Below are 18,129 nucleotides of genomic sequence, written 5' to 3' on the forward strand. Positions count from 1 at the left end.
GAATGAAATGTGTATGGTGAAAGTTACTGGTAAATAATGATACAGACAAAAGAGCTTTTATAATTAAAGATACAGTCTTTGGAAACATAAACGAAAGAAGTCAATGTAATTTTTTTTAATGTAATTGTATTGCAGACTCAGATTACCACATCACGTTAAGTACAATGACAATGCTGTAGTCAAAAGTACTAATCAAGCTGTACGCCATTAGCTCCGGGCAAGTCGCTTAAGGCCAAAAACCTGTTCAGCTTGAACTCAAAGTCAATCGGCCGTTCACTGGGAGGCCTGTAGTTCCCCTTCATTACAGTGCTCAGGTAGGGGATGAGCATGCAGTTCTCTTCAAATGAGGCCAGCTTCTTTTTGTACATCTGGCGAATGGAGTCTGTACTCCTGTGGTTGAAAGCTATAACAATGTAAAATTGGAATTATTACTTAAGTAGGAAAAAACACATGAACAAGTTCAGTGCTGGAAGCATATAACAAGTCTTAAAAGGTGAATGAGATACATTGTACATAGTAAACTTTGATAGGAAAACATTTCAGAATGAGGTAAAGCAGCACATAAAATCTTTACTTTAAACTTAAAGTAAAGAGCGATCGTGGCTCAAGAGTTGAGAGTTCGCCTTGTAATCGGAAGGTTGCCGGTTCGAGCCCCAGCTCCGACAGTCTCGGTCGTTGTGTCCCTGGCCATCACCAGTATGTGAATGTGTGTGTGAATGGGTGGATGACTGGATGTGTAAAGCACTTTGGGGTCCTTAGAGACCAGTAAAGCGCTATACAAATACAGACCATTTACCATTTTAATCATCCTAATATTTCTCATAATATATTAAATAAAGGTTTAAATATAACATTCCTACCTTTCAAATACAAGGCCACATAACTGAGAGCTGATCTCTTTAAACTGAGATAAGGATGCTTTGGTTTGAGACACCCGGCAGCTGTCATTGCCTTGATCACTGCTTCTGCCACACCCTAAAAAATACAATGTGGTTGATGGATGTACTTTTAAAAATCTCAGCAGACAGGACGATACTGCAATATTTTCCATGTGATACAGAGTTTCTGACCTGCTCCAGGTAGCCCAGCGTTGGAAGGGAGGTGAGATGTACAGGTTCAGAAAGGGGAGGAACTTTAATGGGCAGCTTTTGGGCCCAGTAGGTTTCAGGAGTCCTTAAATAAATAATTTCACATTTCAGTGAATAGACCAAAGGTTTACACACCACCCACTTTCTTTATAAGTGTAGCTCAAAGTAGTTTGTAAAAAAGTGAAGTGAAAAAAGAAAACATTAAAAAAAGGCACACGTTTTTCAAATATACAAAGAAATAACACCTCATGAACTTGTCCCGTTTCTCCTTGGTCTCAAAAATATAAATTCGTTCTCTGTACTCCACAGCATATTCCATCTTTCCTCGAACCAGAGCTTCGTACCTAAGAACAAATAAGACTTCCATGTGAAAAAAATGTCACAGAAGACATATTCAATATTTCTGACATACTGTGATGGAATAAAGTATTTAGATTTTAAATGCTACAAAAAAGAGAAGATCCTTAGGATCTTATGTATGTCTATCTGACACCACAAAGTCAGAATCACAAAGAAATATGTTTGCCAACTTTCTTTCTTTCTTTCTTTCTTTTCTTTTTTTTTTTTTTTAGCAATTTGAAGCATATTTCTCAGTGACACAGTGGATAATGTACCTCTGCTTTCCATCCAGGTAAGTAACAGGACAGTAGCCCTTCATTTCAACTTGCTGTGGAAACCTGTTCTTCACGTGTATCTCAGTCAGCTTCCTTGGCAGGAGGTGGGGTTTTGGGAGGGTGTGCGGGCAGCCAGGTGCGACAAATTGATCAGGAGTAGACAGGAACATCTGTGATTGAGAGAGCAAGATAACAAGTTCCAGTTCCAGTTTTTAGGTTTGAATGCCTTCCCATACTCATTTGGGCATTTACCTATGAATCTTGCAATTAATTTATGGGGGAACTTCCAAGAAACTGACCTCTAAATGGTTTTCATCACACATCTTGAAATAATGTCCCCTGTACTCAGCCGCATGAGTCAATGCTGCAGTTTCTGAGATGTCCACCAGGTGGTAATGTAGGGCCATGCAGACAGGGCAGTACTGGCCAAACTCTCCAAGTCGGCAGTCAAACTCCTTGGGTGTGATGCACAGCTTGTTGATGCAGGCTGCTTGCCCTGGTTAAATCATCATGCGTGGAGTTAAGAGGTTCAACATTTAGGCGCATGTAAAACATTTAGCCCATGAGTTTGACAGCATCTTGAGGGGATTTCTGGTGAAATAAACCAGCTTAAACTCTTCTTGAACTTACCCTTCTGTATCCTGTCCAGGTAAGTTTGAATATATTTCATGCTGGTGCTGACCTCTTTTATCATTCTGTCCCAGATCCACCATTTGCTCTTGAGGCCATTGAGAAGCAAGCAGTTTTGATATTGTTGTTGGAAGTGATGCCTCACATGCACCACCTCCTTCTTGTAGCAGGAATTACGAATGTGTAGGATCTCAGAGCTATCGTGCGTCAAGTGAGGCCTAAAGTGTAAGAACAAAGGAAACACAAGAAGATTATAATTTTTGCAATTATAATCAGCTGTCAGACCTAAAATCTGTCATTATATTTATAAGTTCTGTGTTCTCTGACTTGTTGGGCTTCATCTTGTCTGCAAGACCTCTCTTCAGCACCTCCACTATGTCCAGCTCTAGCTCAACTACTATCATGGGGATGATGCTCTGAGACCCCATCAGTTCTGCCTGCTTAAGGGTCATTGGAAACCCATCAAGCACATATCTGAAATACCAGAAATATCATAGTATATTAGATACACACTAAACCAACAAAAATAGAGTAAATTATACAGTCTTGACTTAAAAAAAACAAAATCCATGCCAAAGATTAAGTTCGGATCGCACCTAGCATTGAGTTTTGCTAAGTATTAACACATACATGTGATAAACCCTTTGTCTTACCCTTGCATGCTACAGACTGAGTTCATCAGTGCCACCTCCAGACACTGAATGGCCAGTTCATCAGGCACAACAAGGCCCTGTAAGAGATACTCTTTCATCTGAATAGCCAGATCGGTGTTCCCCTGAGTGTCAAGCACCATACGCATAACGCTACCAATGGACAGCTGAGCCAAGCCATATTTCTGAGAAAAAATTTGTGCCACTGAGGAAGCAGAAATACAAAAAGTAAAATAAAAGAAATGAACATAGTAAAAAATGTAATAAAGTTCATTTTTAACTATCTTGTATCTTACCGGTGGTCTTTCCAGATTTTGGAGGTCCAGTCACTGCTATTTTAATAGGAAGTGACGTGGTGGGCTTGGGCTGCCGCAGGTACTTTAAGGGGTTGAGCATAAATGTGTTACAGTTCTCCTTAGATGCAAAGAAGTAGATATACTGATGGAACAGCAGGAGGTATGTTGTGTTGAAAGGCCACTTCAGAGGCTGGATCAGGTCTCTTTCTTTGTGTAGCTACAGGTTGGAAATGGATGAAAAAAATGTTAAAGTATACTTTATGAAGGACATTTTACATATTTGTTTTTTCTGTCAACATTTCAGCTTAAAACAAAGGAGTAATTATATTAAAATATTTCTTGGAACTATTGGAAGCACAGCTGACGTTCCTAAACCCTGCCTACCTTGATGGGGTCCAGGAAGCCAAAGGCACTGAAGAACTTAAAAGAGGAGAGCAGCAGTTTGCATGCCAGGCTGTAGGGGATGGGGTGGCATTTTTGGAAGAGTGACTCCCTGTTGGTCAACAAGGGTTTGATTTTCTTGAGCAGCTGACACTGAACAATGCGTAGTTTGCGAGACGCATTGATGACCATTCTGGGTATATTGTGTTCACCTAGGAGTTCCTAACAATAGAACAACATATAGCACCATATATAAGATCCAACTAGTTTTATTGTAAAATACAAATATTTTAAAGTAAAGTCTTGTTGTGAATATGAAATACAAGTAGAATTGATCAGGGCTCATTTTTGTTTTGTGTATATGTACCATCACAGAACTAAGGTTGGTCTCTTGTGTCACAAAACGCTCTTTTATTCCTATCTCCAGCCTGTTGGTAGCTAGTTCCTCAGTCTCCTCATTCTCGATGTCTTCCTCATCCTCTTCTGCAGGAAATTCCTCCTCCAGCAGGGCCTCAATCATCTCCTCTATGTCTGCAGTTTCATGCTCTTCATCATCTTTTGTGCCATCTTGAAAACTGAGCTGTTTTGTTTGCAAATACAGAAAGAAAGAAGACGTTTGAATCAAATGCAGATGTGATAATTCGGGTTACCTCTTTTGCTTACCTCTTTTTTAGTTGCCTTTAAATCTTGCTCTGCCATGAGTTCAGCTTTTCTCTTGGAAATATCCTCCTCCTGAATTACAAAATTACCATGAATGTTTCAGATCCAAGAAATGAATTTATCCTAATTTGTCAAGACAGACAGCAAGACTAATGTTTCCTGGCAGAAAAATAACAGTTACTAAAACTGGGACCTAAGTATCACTTATTTTTTTACCCGTTTTTTTTTACGCAGGTCATGAAGGAGTTTCAGCTGTGCTTCACGTTTGTTTCGACGCTCACGCCAAATCTCCAGGTACTGTGGCAACAGACGACTCTGGACATCCTCAACATCCACTTCCATCATTACCACAACGTCAGGGAAAAACTTTTGCTCAAACATGTACTGCACCTCATTCAGATCAATAGGAAAGCCCTCCAAAATAAAACCTGTAGACCTAGAACATAGATGATCTTAAGTTAAAGAACAATATCTCTTGTAAGGTGACCAAAACTCTCAAAGAGACCTTGATGGGAAGTTACCGATCTAAAGTTCATTATGTATAAAGCTACTCCAGCAAATTTACATTTAGAAAAAGCTAAAAACTAGATGTTTACCCTAAGCTAGCTTTTTTTTTTTTTAAACGCGATTTGCTCTGAAAAAGACAGCAAATAGGCAGAAAACAAGAAGAGGCAGGAAACATCCAGTTTTGTAATAGCTACTTGTATGGTTCATGTTTCCAGTATGGTGCAATAGTCATGTCCAGAATCTTTGGATTGAGAGGATCTCCATCAGATAGGTAGGCTTTGATGGCCATTTCATCCTCAGTCAGTTCTTCTTGCTAAAGTTACAGAAAAGCACATACACAGAAATTCAAAACCTGAAATGAAATATCATAACAAACTGTGCTAGAATGAAACTGTGTTGAAGCTGACCTCCGTCTCATTCATGTTATCATAGGGATCCTCTGACTCCTTCTCGTCCTCCGCCCTGGCTTCCATTATTTTGGCATCCAAGTCTTCAGAATCATCTTGTAAGAGCACTAACTCATCAGCATCAGGTATCCGCATCTTTGTCTTGGCCATTATGAGCATTTGGAGCTGCTCTCTGAACTGGATATGGAAGAGTCCAAGCTGCTGTGCAAGCCACTTCCCATTAGTCGTCTTGCCTGAGCCTCCGCTGCCGAGCAAAAAGATCCGCAGAGCAGGAGGCTTGGATGGAAAAACATGACAAAGAGCCAGTGAGGACACTTTTGTTCAGAACTACAGCATATGACTTTCTCTTTTCATGTTAAGGTTATACCTTGAGAGGCTCAGTGTGTGCAACAAATTGATCAGGATTTTGAAGAAATGATTCCCTGGCTTCTAAGCTGGAGAAGTAGTAGGTCTTCTCACGATACTTAGCTGCAATTTCATCGGTACAGGGTCGCAGGACATTATGGTCTTTTAAGACAACAGGGCAGAAATGCTGGGTGTCACCTAAGAATCTGTTGGTCGTGGTGTCTCCCTGCATTCATTAAGAAGATAAGATAGACATACTTCAATGGATTGCTTGCCTTACTAATATTTGTCAAGAAAGCAGTAAGTTCTTTGTTCTCTTTCTACAATTTTAAATAGCGCTGTAAACATATGGATATTAAAGCTGAAAGACTCCTTAGTTTACTGACTTCATCTCTTTCCCCTAGGGAATAATCATCATCACTGCCTTCCTCTGTTCTCTCCAGCTGAGCTAAGGCCTCTATATCTTCTGCGTCTTTTTCCATGTCCTCCTCTGATAACTCCCAGGACACATACTGAAAGGGTTCTGAAGATCACACATGAGAGCTAAAGATTAGATTGGAACTTTTTAGCAGAATATCACATGATATATCACTCGTTAGTTCACCATTTATTTATTCCAATCCATTACCAGTAAAATAACATAATATTTGTCTCAGTATTTTTTTGTGTGTGTCTGGCGCAAATTTGTTTCTAAGACAACAGTGATTTGGTCTGCATAGCTTTACACTCACTGTCCATCTGCTGGATCATCTCTTGAAGCAGGTTCTCTGGGCTTTTCCTGCCAATCTCCAGGGTACAGTGGGTTACTGTTAAACCAGACTGCATTTTCTCCCATTCACCCACAAACTGTCGTAACTGCAGTTTATACTCGTTCATCTCGGGGCTATCTGCATAGCCCAACTCTGAATCATCATGTACTACCACTGCTGCTTGGACCACACAAAGAGAGTGTGAACGAGAGAGAGTTAGAGAAAGAATGCTAATGATACTTCAGTGGTGCTCACAAACAGTACAAATACAACATATAAATTAGTTAGCACATTCAAAAATGTATCTGTGATTTTGATTGAAAATTGGAGTTTTTATTGGACAGCATAGCCATTTCAGCGCACGTCCAAATTCAGAGAGTCATGAGAGTCAAACCCCAGGAAATCCTGACAATGAATGACTGACCTGAATATGCACCTTATACTAGTTTCTCTCTTTAGTCAATTTGCATTTTTGATCTGAGAAAAACAAACCAAACAAAACAAAACAGCATGTTCTTGTTGTAACTTTACCTTCTTTTTGTACTGCATTTGGATTTGCAGAGCTGGTGGTGTTCAATTCCTTAGGATCTTCTGAAAATAAAAAAGAATGCAATAAAAATTATACTGATTGAATGGTATATGTTCAAGTGTAGTATATAAAAAAAACCCAAAACCAGCACCATGAGCTTCTCCCATAACTGTCTTCATATTTGATTGCCCCTCTGATTCTTGCTCCTCTTGGTTTCTAAAATGGAGAGAATTAAGGCACAAAAACAAAAGTTGCAACAAAAATCTAACTCAGAAACATACAAAGAAAAAAAATTCACAACATCATTTCATGTGCACTTACGAGAGCTCTATCGCCTGAGACTGTTCATCCTCTAACTTCTTTACAGTGTTCTTTACACTTTCTTTATTCATCTCATAAAGTCTTCTCAAAACTGCTCAATGAAAAAATGTATTAATGGAAATGTAAAAAGCACCAAAGTGTATGCGTAAACACTGAAGGGCATTTCAAACCAAATTGTTGCAAATTATAAATGCAAATTTATATGTTTAATCTTTTCTATTTGTGCCTCATACCCTGGTGTCCATCGCTGTCTGTGAGACAGAAGAAGACCTCTGGCAGAAGTCCAGCTTGCTGTAAGGCATCCATCTGGGAAAGGTTCTTGGGAAAGTTGTCAAGCACCCACCCAGTCTTGCCCTCCACCTCTTCAATCTATAACATCAAATTTTTTATCACGTAAGTTATATTTACTTTATGCATGTGACTGTCTAAGTGTCGTGTCCCTGTATGCGTGATTTAGTGTTGGGTGTTGTGCGATGTAAGTCAATGATTTTATACAAATAAAAAAAATCTAACAATGCCAAACAAAGTTGCAGAAAAATCCTGTTGTGTGTCATTAATCATTCAAATATATGAACGTGTATGCATGCTAACTGCTTAAGACTGGGAAGTCGGTGTAAATCTCCCACCTGGGTTTAAATCTTTAACATACCTCTTTTATACGCTTCTCTAGTATCTCAGCATACAAGCCAAAATAAGTAGTACTCGATTGCTTTGCTTGCTGCACAGCACTGAGTACCATGGCTTGCACCAGTGGATGATCCTCTGTCACTTAAAAACAACAGAACAAATAAGATCCTCTTTCATACAAATATACTGTTGTTCAGTATGCTTCAAAATGTTAGAACAACATAACACAACAACAACCAGAATATTGTTTAATTATGTCCTGATATGTTAAACCATGAAACTGAAAGAGGGTGCACTTTCCTTTTCACATATCTATGATACATATGGTTTATAAGAAAGTATTTTCACATCTTACCTTCACATTAATTCTGTGTATGACATTATCAGTCACTTGTTCAGCAATAGGTACAAATATTGCTTTATATCATACAGTTTGTTGGAGGACTATTACATACATATATATAGAAGCTACACTCTTAATAGTATATAGTGCTCAGACAAGTTATTATGCCATGGTACATGGCATTACTGTTATTGCAAAAACATATTATTGTCAGTCACAGTTTATCAAATGTAATTCTACATGTGATTATAGAAAAAAAAATACCAACAAAGTTCAGCTTACCTGAATTTTGTCCATCTTCCTTCATCTTCATTTTGATTTTGTCTATAGCAGCCTGTGTTGTCTCCTCTTTAATTTTATTAATCCTCTCCTCTTTAGCCTTGACCAAAACTGGCTGCAACAGTTCCTCCATGTCAATTACCGCTGTGTTATAGTGCTGAGCTAGAAGTTTACATAAGGTGGTCTTCCCTGCAAGGGAAGGCCCAATGATTGAAACTTTGCAGGGTAACCTCGGCATTGGAGGTAACAGGTAAGGGCGAGGGTTTGTGACAAATTTATGGTGTGCCTCCGCTGACGAAAGGATGTACAGTTTGTCCTGGAATCTGTACAATGAATGAGAGTTGTTTAACATTTTCACATTGCTACTCAATAGAATCCTCATCTGGAAACAGTTTTTAAAAGACTGCTCACCCCACACTAAATTGTGGCTTGCCAGGAATGACCTTGCCCTCTTTCAAAGCAACAGGGCAAGTTCTGCCCCAGCGGCTCCTTCTCCACCTAAAGCCAGGGACCATAATCCTGTAAGAGGACATAATTCTCAGTAGGTCCTCCTGAAAAAGATATGGTTTCAATATTAAAGCAAGTCCAGTCTTAATTCTTAGGATCAGGATTATTGGGATGGTTGTAGTACACATGTTATTCAAAATACAAGTATTTTGTACATGTTCCCATTCACTGATTGTGTTTTGAAATAAAATGTGAAGACTTCCAGACCGTGCTAACGTCCTCTGGCATTTCCTCATCCTCAGTCTGGTGGAGGAGGACTGGAACGGGGACGCGATTTATAGCCAAAGTTTCGAGACGCGACATAACAGACTAGAAGTACAAAATGTCAAAAAACACACCTTACAGAGACAACACTTCTGGAAAACACCAATACTATTTGTTGAAGTTTTTTTTAGTCTTTACCAAGTGCCACTCTTCTGTTGAATTATTTCCATCCAACTCCAAAAGGTAGAGAGGGTTGTGGTTTGCCATGTAGTCCTGAAAAAATATCAATTAATATACTTTTCATTCTGTGTTTTTCTTTTGTAATTTATTCTTTTAATAACAATAAATATTAATACAGTATATAGTTTGTCTGTAGTTAAATTTCAAAAGCCCTTAAGTACTGCCTTTTGAGTCAAAAAAATCTGGGATGTTCACTGCCTTATGATATAAACATACTGGTTAAGCAAAAACAGCATCTCCCAAGTAAATTCAAATACAAGGTTTAAAGGAATTATGAATTTTTATTCAAGATTTTTTTAAATAACACAACAAACTACATTTTTGGTGTGTCAGTAGTGGGTGACTTTGATGACAGGTCTAGGTCTGGGCAACTCACCTCCAGTGGTCTAAGCATGTTATCCTTGTACATGTTAATTCGAACAAAAGCATTTTTAGCCAAATACTCTGGTGTCCACACCATTCTGTCATTGGTATCCTTTGAGAGTTCCTCTTCCTAAGGAAAAAAAAATACTAGTATGGAACTCAAAGCTTGGCAGTTTTTTCTTTGCTATGATAACAACTGATCACCTGGGGAATAAAAGGTTAGCTAAAATAAAAACAGCCCCCTAAAAATGCAAAACTGAAATCCAAACATGTACGGAACTAGGAAGGTGCTAAAAATATTAATCGTCTAAGAATTGCTGGATAAAATTCTGATTAGCATTCAACACCCTTAAATCTTACAGTTAAGACTGAAACTAGATCAATAGCTTTATTTCACTAGGCAATAAATACATAGGTAAACATGGCAAAGCTTATAATATTTATGCTCCTACACCAAGACATGAGTACAACTGCTTCTGGGTATTGCTTCTGGTACTTTAGGCTAGTTTGCTCAGCGCTATCATGACAGCAAGGATAGCAAGTCCTATACCTGCAGACTGACGTCATTTTCTCTTATTTACTCAAGAAATGCAGTGGCTCTGTCATTCAAATCTGACCAGCTGGGATTGGGGAGGCAGAGGATTTTAAAGGCAGTGATTTCTGTCAGTTTGTTTTGGTTGATACAATGAAATAAGAGGAAAAGCAGCAAAACAGCAGTCATTGGATTATATTTGTTACAAGCATCAAAACAAAAGGAGGGGGGAGAACTAAAAGAGCTATGATTATGCATATTACATGATCAAGTGACAACACTTATTTTCCCTTAAGTAATACCTGCTCCTCCACATCCTCCACATCCTCTGCATCCTCTGCATCCTGTTCCTTGCTCTTCTTCTCCTTGTTATACACCTCTTCACGCTGCCACTGATCCCTGTTGTAAAACTGCCCTGTCTCTGGGTCCTGCTTCAGACCAGATAGCCTCTGGACAAGGTCCTTGTCTGGACACTGGTGAAAAGTAAAAGTATTTAATTTATAATCAATTCAGTAAAATCCTGACAGATCTTTTTCATAAATGAACTTAAAGAGATATTAGATTAAAAAATTACGACATTAAACTATGCAAAAGAAAAAAAATCAAATGCAATGGACAACTCCAAATAGAGAATGACAGTAACCTTGATGTTAATGATAATATCAGGCGTTAGCTTGAGGTTTTTGATCAGTTCAATCTGCTCATTAATCTTCAGATGCTCTTCTGACATGAACGGCAGGCAGCTCAGTACATAACCTGTATCAAAAACATGTGAATTACAAAACAGTGCAGAGCTTATCATATTGCTTATCGTCTAACCTATCAGTCATCTTATTTTCATCTGCAAAGAACATTTGGTGACTGAAAAGTTTGTTTTGCATGCATAGCCATAATTAAATGACGTCTTATTTATTACCATAGTGCTCCACATCTGGCGAGTTAAGCCTGGCAAGAATCAGCTTCAGCACCACATTCTCTGGTACACTTCTTCCCTCAGATAAGATGTCCAAAAGCTATATTCAACAGAATGCAACTCAGAGTTTCTAATGACTATAAAAGCATAAAGAAAACACATCACAGGAACAAAGGGCTTCCTTTCAAATGATACAGAAAATTTTACTTACCTCCAGGCCCTCTTTTGTTTCATTTTTTATGTGTGTGTTGAGAAGATTGGTATCTGAAAGATGTGAAAACTCATCTACATACACATCTCGAATTGGTAAAAATATTTTTTTTATGAAAACGTTTTTTTTTTATGAAGGCATAAAAGGGTACTCACCATCAATAAGGATACACCTCCAGGACTCTGCAATTTTTTTGGCCAAGGTGGATTTGCCAACACCCTGCCAAGAAGTGGAATATAGAGGAATTGAAGCATTAGAAAAAAATATTTGCTAGTGTTTGGGTATGCACTTGTTGAGCTTTGGTGGGGACTCTCTGCATGATGTTTGTGATTGTGGAGTGCAGCTTAAGACATGGAAAATTCTATAGTAGCTGTGTCCAGGAATTTTAAGTATAGCCTAAACATTTTACACTTGATGATCTACTAAACGTCATAATGTGTTTTATAACTGCATGGCATTCATGGTCTTTCCTCTTTGTTTATATATACATATCTGATTCACTGACAGATAGTACTGTGCATACTGTCTTTTGGACTTAAACACAACTACAAAGGTATATACGTAACCTAGCTAAATTTCACTTTATATATATATATATATATATATATATATATATATATATATATATATATATATATATGTAGATTACCGGTCTTCCAACGATGATAAAGCAGGTGGGCTTAGCAAGAAGTCTCTCTCTTTCGGCTTCATCTTCAATTAAGTTGTCTACTAAAGTAGCCATTCAAACTTTGTGAACACAGAAATTATAAAAGTCAAATAATCATTCAAGCAATCAGTTTTATAGCTTGAATGTGTAGTTTACATAATCTGACAAATATGTAAAATATTATTATTATCATATTTTACTTCAATGTTACTTACAGTTACCTTTGCGAGTGTCTGTATTTTCTTTTATCTGCTAATACCCTTTTTAGCGCAGTTGTTCACTAGCGTTACAATAACCTAGCTATCCATATACGGTTACCATGACAACTTGCAAACTAAAGGGCTGGCTGAAGGTTTCTTAATACCTAGTTAATGCTACCTTTAGAGTTTGAGGGTTGAAATAGCGTTTATAAATTAATTAATGGAATTATTTATTTATCATACTCAAGAGCAGTTATAAACGTTTAAAGCCGCTGCAAATTCAAATGCAAAGATAGTAAACCCATGTATCAATCGCATTTTCAGTCCTTCGAGCTTTTTGACTTTGCGAGGCACCGTACGACCCGACAAGCGAAGTCATTCATGACAGTCACCTGACTAAAACAAATTCAACTCCAACATGCTAACGGGATACACTGGGCAGAGTACAGATGCATTTTAACTGTTGTTAAGTGAAGCGTTTACAGTATTTGTTGCGACTGCATGGGGAGATGTATATTGTCATCAATGAAGACCATTTGTGGTTAATCATACAAGCTAAGTGGATGAATGGTGAGTGATGCTAGCTAGGAAGTACTGAGGGAAAAAAGTAAGCTATATACATGAACACATTTGTTAAATATGCTGGCTCGTCATTTTGTGTCTTATAATGTGAAGAAATGAATGTAACAACATTCATTTCTTTTCACTTTCGCTTTGTAGCTCCTCTGTAGCCTCTTCCAGACTGACTGTTGAACAATTCAAGAATAGAAAATGCCTCAATCAGCAGCTATCATCGGTGGGATCCAGCGACTGGTTCTGTACGAGACCAGAGCAGTAAGTCTTTACATGAGCCCTTAATGTCACCATTTCTTCATAAAGTCCAATTCACCTGGGCAGTTTACAACTACACGCGATGACAGTTCTTTAAACTGCGCTGTTTCTCCATTTTGCTAAGCTTCCTTAAGGAGTTTTCAGGAATAGTACATTCAAAACTCTTTAGATGGTGGTTGTCTTTTGTTGTGTCGTGTTGTTGTGCTGTGCACGCCGCTTCAGTAGTGTTGAGGTCCGGTGTTTTTGACGAGGCCAATTTATGACTGATGGTGTTCAGTTGTGTGTGTTTTCTATCTAGGGTCAAGTGAGTGTTTGTGGGATTTTTTTCCCCCTGTTTCTTAAGGACGCGACTTTCAGATATAGTCTTCTGCTGTAGATATTTTTTTTAGGTCTGTCAGTTCTTCTTTTGTTCAGTTTCCTCAATTATTTTAAGCCACACTGCACAGCTCTTTAGCAATCATGTTGTTTGTGCAAAAATAGTATTTTATTCCAGTCAAGCTATCTTATATTTTGCATTTTTTCAAGGTTTGGTTAAAGAAATTGAAATAAATTGTGTGTTTTGTGACAGAATGCAACAGTATTGATGTGCCTAAAGATAAAATTTAAAATGGGCTCTTTACTAAGTTGTCTGTTATATGTAAATAATTCATTCCTTGAGTTAGGTGCTTTTTCTATGCTTGAATGATTCATAGGTCAAGTGGCTTAACAGACAAAAAAAATCTCCAGAAAATAGACTGAAAATGAGTGAAAAAGCAGCTGATGTCTAGAGAAGAACTTTAATTTGTACATTAAAACCTGGAGAACTATTGCTCAAGAAGATTTTTAAAAATTACATGTTTTCATCTGCTTAGAAGGAAAACAAATAAGGGGTGGCTGAAGGCTTTCAGACAAGACCATACTTAAGACATATGTGCTTAATGGGGAAATGCTCAAAGGTTCATAAAATGATATTGCTCAATTTTTGTGCCTAATACATAAATGTCACAAACTTGATATATATCCAGGACAATCACTGTCTTTGAAGTACCATGATAACGACACTGTGGCACAACTGTTCATTTAAGACAGCCAAAACCTATTACCTATTACCTTTTTTTTTTTTTTTTTTTAAAGTGCTCTCTAGTCTTTGGTTCAAGAGTTCTATAGTTGATCTGGGAAAATGTTTGGGACACTAGTGTACACGCTACATGTACACTAGATGGCAGCAAAAGCTGCAGGTGACTATATGAAACCTCAGGACCTGACATCCATGAGGTCAGTAAAGAGCATGTGTGTGATAATTATCTGGACATTTAATTGGTGAATTAGATTTTGGCAGTTAAAATTAGTTTTCTTTAGCTTTTTTTTTTTTTTTTTTTTTTTTTAAATATTAGATGTATGTCCTTGAGAGGTAGAGTGTCTATGCTACTTTCTTTGCTGCGTATTCTAATAGTATCATGTTTTCAATTGTCGCTGCATTTCACCAGCTGTGGTCATGCTTGGTTTAAATGTGTGCTTAAGCTGGGTTTCGGTTTGCTGTTCCCATTTGCTACAAATATTTAGACACTAAGGCAAGTAAACATTTGTCTTATTTGATTTATAATTTCTTATTGAACCTCTGCTGAACAGTGCACGTGCAGGCTTTCTGTTACAGACAAAGAGGGTTAAATTAGATACTGGAAAAGGTGGAACAGGGAAAAAAAATGCTCTAATGGTTGCTGAGTGTGCTGATACAGGATGTTCCAATTTAACACTCTTTAGTGGACTGAAAATTTTGGGCCATTTTGCAACCCTGAATGAGAAGAGTAATGACCTAAAAGAAAGAAAGAAAGATGCAAGGAAGACACACATCTTGACAAAAAGAACATTGTAAAAATGTAACTTGTGATGAAATATGTGCTGTGCCTGCATGTGCTCTGCACTGTATGCACTCTTATTTCAATCTGTGTTTTTAAGATATCGCCTTTAGTTGAATACATACTTGAGTGTAATTTCACAAATTTCAGACACACTGATTCTTACTCGGACTGTGGAAATAAAATGTTTTATTATAGGGAAAAAAAGAAATTCAAGTTTGACTTCAACAGTGGTGCTGCAATGCAGGAATGTGACTTGTCATTGGATTGATTCTATGTCTATTAAATACATATCTGCTCTTGGTTGAAGTCTGAATTGGTCCCAAGTCAACATCATCCAGGACAAAGCTGCAGTCCACAAAGTTAGAAGACTGTATGCAAGATTCCCTCTATGCATTTATCACCACATGCAGCTGTGAAAGGCAGCTGTGAAAGGTTAAGGTTGCAAAGACTCTTCTGATAATAGGCTCCAAATGCATTGCAGCACTCACTTGACTTGTCATTTTATTTTCAGAGGTATTTTTTGGTTGGGAGCAATCATGCACAGACCAAACATCGAGTCCTAAAGATTGACCGCACAGAACCCAAGGACCTCGTTATAATTGACGATAAGGTAAGTGACGACTTTCCACGAGTTAAATTTTAATGTATATTCTTATGTAATACACAAGAAACATGCCTAAGGGGGAAATTGTGCAATCACTCAGCTGATGTGAAGTGTGCTGCTGATGAGAGTTTGGCTGCGTTCACACCCTTTTCTTATTACCAGGATCTATGAGCTGGTTTTTGATTTGTTTGTTTGTGTTGTGGGTAATTATCCTTCTGATGCAATTATTATGAAGCATCCATTAATAAATATTCATCACCCAACAGTCTCATTCCAAAAGATATTAAAATGACATCAGAAAACTGTGTGTTTTCAATTTTATTGGCATTGTGTAGCATTGTACTTGGATGCATGGATAATTTAATGAGTTGCTAGGGAGGTTTTAAAGCTAGAAATACTCCCTCGTCTTTTAGTTTTTACATAAGAAGTGAAGACAGTGGAATAAAAGACTTTGATAGAAGTCCTAAATTAATTTTTTCCCCACAAGATAACAGAATGAGAATTATTGCAATCTATAGAATCATGCACTTAAAACAAATGCAGTAGCATACAGCACACAGTACATTACTACGTTTCTCTTTGGGGTCTGTGCCAATTGTAAAGCTTATTATGTAAATGAGATGGGGGTTTTTTTGTAGATGAAATGCACGCAAAGCTACTCTTTAGTCATTTAACATTTCAGAACCAATGCAGAAAGCAGCCGATCTATTTTCAGACTAATTGCCTCAATGGCAGTCAATCTAATCCCTTTTGTAGAAATTTTGGGCATTGATTAAACAGGGACTGTTATTCATTTACCTGCTATTGCACAGAAAATAAAGAAGTCTTAATAGTTCTGACTGAAGCCATTAGTCACCCGCAAGCAGCACATTTAAGTCACTTTTGTCAGAACACAGCTTTATATATTTTAGTGTTGATTTTTAGATGGAAATCAGATAGGATTATGTGGCTAATTAATAAACTAAACTTTATAAACACTTCATCTAATGTGTATTTAATACCGTACATGCGTGCATGTGTGTGTTTCCAGCATGTGTATAACCAGCAAGAGGTAAGGGAGTTGCTGGGCCGCCTGGACCTGGGCAACCGGACTAAGATTAGTCAGAAGGGTTCCTCTGGCCTGTCCAGGACTGTCTCAGCTTTTGGCATTGTGGGTGAGTACATTTCCTCCACTCAATGGCAAAGCAACAGTCATTGCAGTTCAGAATAATGTGAGAATCTACCTCATCTCCAAAGTCTACAGTTGGGTGTGTTGGCCTAGTTTTTCCATTATTACTGCAAAATAAAAGAACACCTGGGAGTCTTTTGCAAACCACTGTAATAGTTCACAGCTTTTTCACGTGTTTTCTGCCATTATGTTTTTTAACATGTGTAACACGTTGTACAAAAAGATCCGGCCCCCAAATGTTATTAATTTGCAATTTTTTCAATAGTGGCTATGTTTAAAAAGATAAAATAGAATTATGCAACACTTGATTGTGTTACCGACCACTACTAACTCTTTAACACCTTTATGAATGTTTAATTGGGTACAAAAATGAAAAACCACAGAAAGAAGGTCCTGAGCTTAATTCCACCATCAGGCCGTGGTCTTTCTGTGTGGAGTTTGCATGTTCTCCCCGTGTTTGCGTGGGTTCTCCCCGTGTTTGCGTGGGTTCTCCCCGGGTACTCTGGCTTCCTCCCACAGTGCAAAAACATGCAGTAGTGGGGATAGGTTAATTGGTCAATCTAAATTGCCCATAGGTGTGAATCTGTGAGTGCGAATGGTTGTCTGTGTCCCTGTGTGTTAGCCCTGCGACAGACTGGCGACCTGTCCAGGGTGTACCCCGCCTCTCGCCCTATGACAGCTGGGATAGGCTCCAGCACCCCCCGCAACCCTGGAAAGGATAAGCGGAAGCGAATGGATGGATGGTTGGATGGATATTTTACTTCAGCTATCTGAGACAGTAAAAGCACATCTGTGTTTTGTACGTTGCCCTAAAGACCTGATTACAATCCTAAACTGACTTTTTTTCCCCTTATAAGCAGTTTTTTATTTTTAATTTTTGTTCCAAATAAACTACCTAGTGAGCTAGCTATCATTTTTCACCTCAAATACCATCATATCATTGTACCCATAATGACAAAGTAAAATAAGTTTGTTTGAAACTCTTGCAATTGGGGAAAAAAATAAAAATAAAACAAAAAGCAAAAATATAGAATGCATATAAATATTCACTCTTTGCCATCACAATCATCATGTTTTCCCTGATCATCTGTCAGATGTTTCTACATTTTGATTGGAGTCCACTTAAATTCAATTAACTGGACATTATTTAGAAAGTCACACACCTGTCTATATAAGGTCCAAATGGCTGACAATGTCAGAGCACAAAACAAGCCACAAGGTCCAAGAAATTGTCTGACATCTGAGTCAAGAGTTTATCGAGGCACAGACCTGGGGAAGTGTACAGAAACATTGCTGCAGCATTGAAGGTCCCAGTGAGCACCGTGCCCTCCATCATTATATATGGAAGAGGTTTGGAGGACTCTTCCTAGAGCTTACTGCCCGGCCAGTCTGAGTGATCAGGGTAAAAGGGCCTTACTCAAAGAG

At 38.1% G+C, this 18,129-nt stretch overlaps 2 protein-coding genes across 6 annotated transcripts in view; one reads left to right on the forward strand and one right to left on the reverse strand.

Annotated features, from left to right (window-relative positions):
• Positions 1-85: 85 nt before the first annotated feature.
• On the reverse strand, positions 86-12,537 carry ak9 (adenylate kinase 9). Of its 3 annotated transcripts, none has more exons than XM_082506744.1 (36): positions 12,285-12,537; positions 12,046-12,143; positions 11,552-11,615; positions 11,397-11,449; positions 11,189-11,285; positions 10,916-11,028; positions 10,575-10,745; positions 9,754-9,870; positions 9,336-9,410; positions 9,141-9,242; positions 8,838-8,977; positions 8,430-8,749; positions 7,827-7,945; positions 7,411-7,546; positions 7,178-7,268; positions 7,008-7,072; positions 6,859-6,918; positions 6,310-6,504; positions 5,965-6,101; positions 5,601-5,804; positions 5,234-5,509; positions 5,021-5,139; positions 4,536-4,755; positions 4,323-4,391; positions 4,027-4,239; positions 3,663-3,881; positions 3,279-3,495; positions 2,986-3,187; positions 2,660-2,806; positions 2,333-2,550; positions 2,002-2,198; positions 1,703-1,872; positions 1,334-1,432; positions 1,071-1,173; positions 861-975; positions 86-403 (listed from the first exon to the last, which is right to left on the reverse strand). In XM_082506744.1, the coding sequence occupies exons 2-36, from the start codon at positions 12,136-12,138 to the stop codon at positions 189-191; spliced, it is 5,151 nt and encodes a 1,716-aa protein (XP_082362870.1). In that variant the 5' UTR covers positions 12,139-12,143; positions 12,285-12,537; the 3' UTR covers positions 86-188. The 3 variants fall into 3 exon arrangements, with proteins under 3 accessions (XP_082362870.1, XP_082362869.1, XP_082362871.1); XM_082506743.1 differs by having other exon boundaries at positions 12,279-12,537; XM_082506745.1 differs by lacking the exons at positions 9,754-9,870; positions 10,575-10,745; positions 10,916-11,028; ... (3 more) ...; positions 12,046-12,143; positions 12,285-12,537 and having other exon boundaries at positions 8,838-8,945; positions 9,336-9,408.
• Positions 12,538-12,723: 186 nt separating this feature from the next.
• fig4a (FIG4 phosphoinositide 5-phosphatase a) overlaps positions 12,724-18,129 on the forward strand; it is a 56,187-nt gene continuing 50,781 nt past the window's right edge. For 2 of the 3 annotated variants that reach the window (XM_082506760.1, XM_082506762.1), the window contains exons 1-4: positions 12,724-12,833; positions 12,984-13,097; positions 15,444-15,542; positions 16,567-16,690. In XM_082506760.1, coding sequence (XP_082362886.1) covers positions 13,035-13,097; positions 15,444-15,542; positions 16,567-16,690 — 286 coding nt within the window. In that variant the 5' untranslated portion in view covers positions 12,724-12,833; positions 12,984-13,034. The remainder of the gene's footprint in view (positions 12,834-12,983; positions 13,098-15,443; positions 15,543-16,566; positions 16,691-18,129) is intronic. The other variant, XM_082506761.1, reaches the window with a different exon arrangement.

The sequence above is a fragment of the Aulonocara stuartgranti genome, assembly GCF_965226115.1.
Source record: "Aulonocara stuartgranti genome assembly, chromosome: 15".
NCBI classification, from domain to species: domain Eukaryota; kingdom Metazoa; phylum Chordata; class Actinopteri; order Cichliformes; family Cichlidae; genus Aulonocara; species Aulonocara stuartgranti.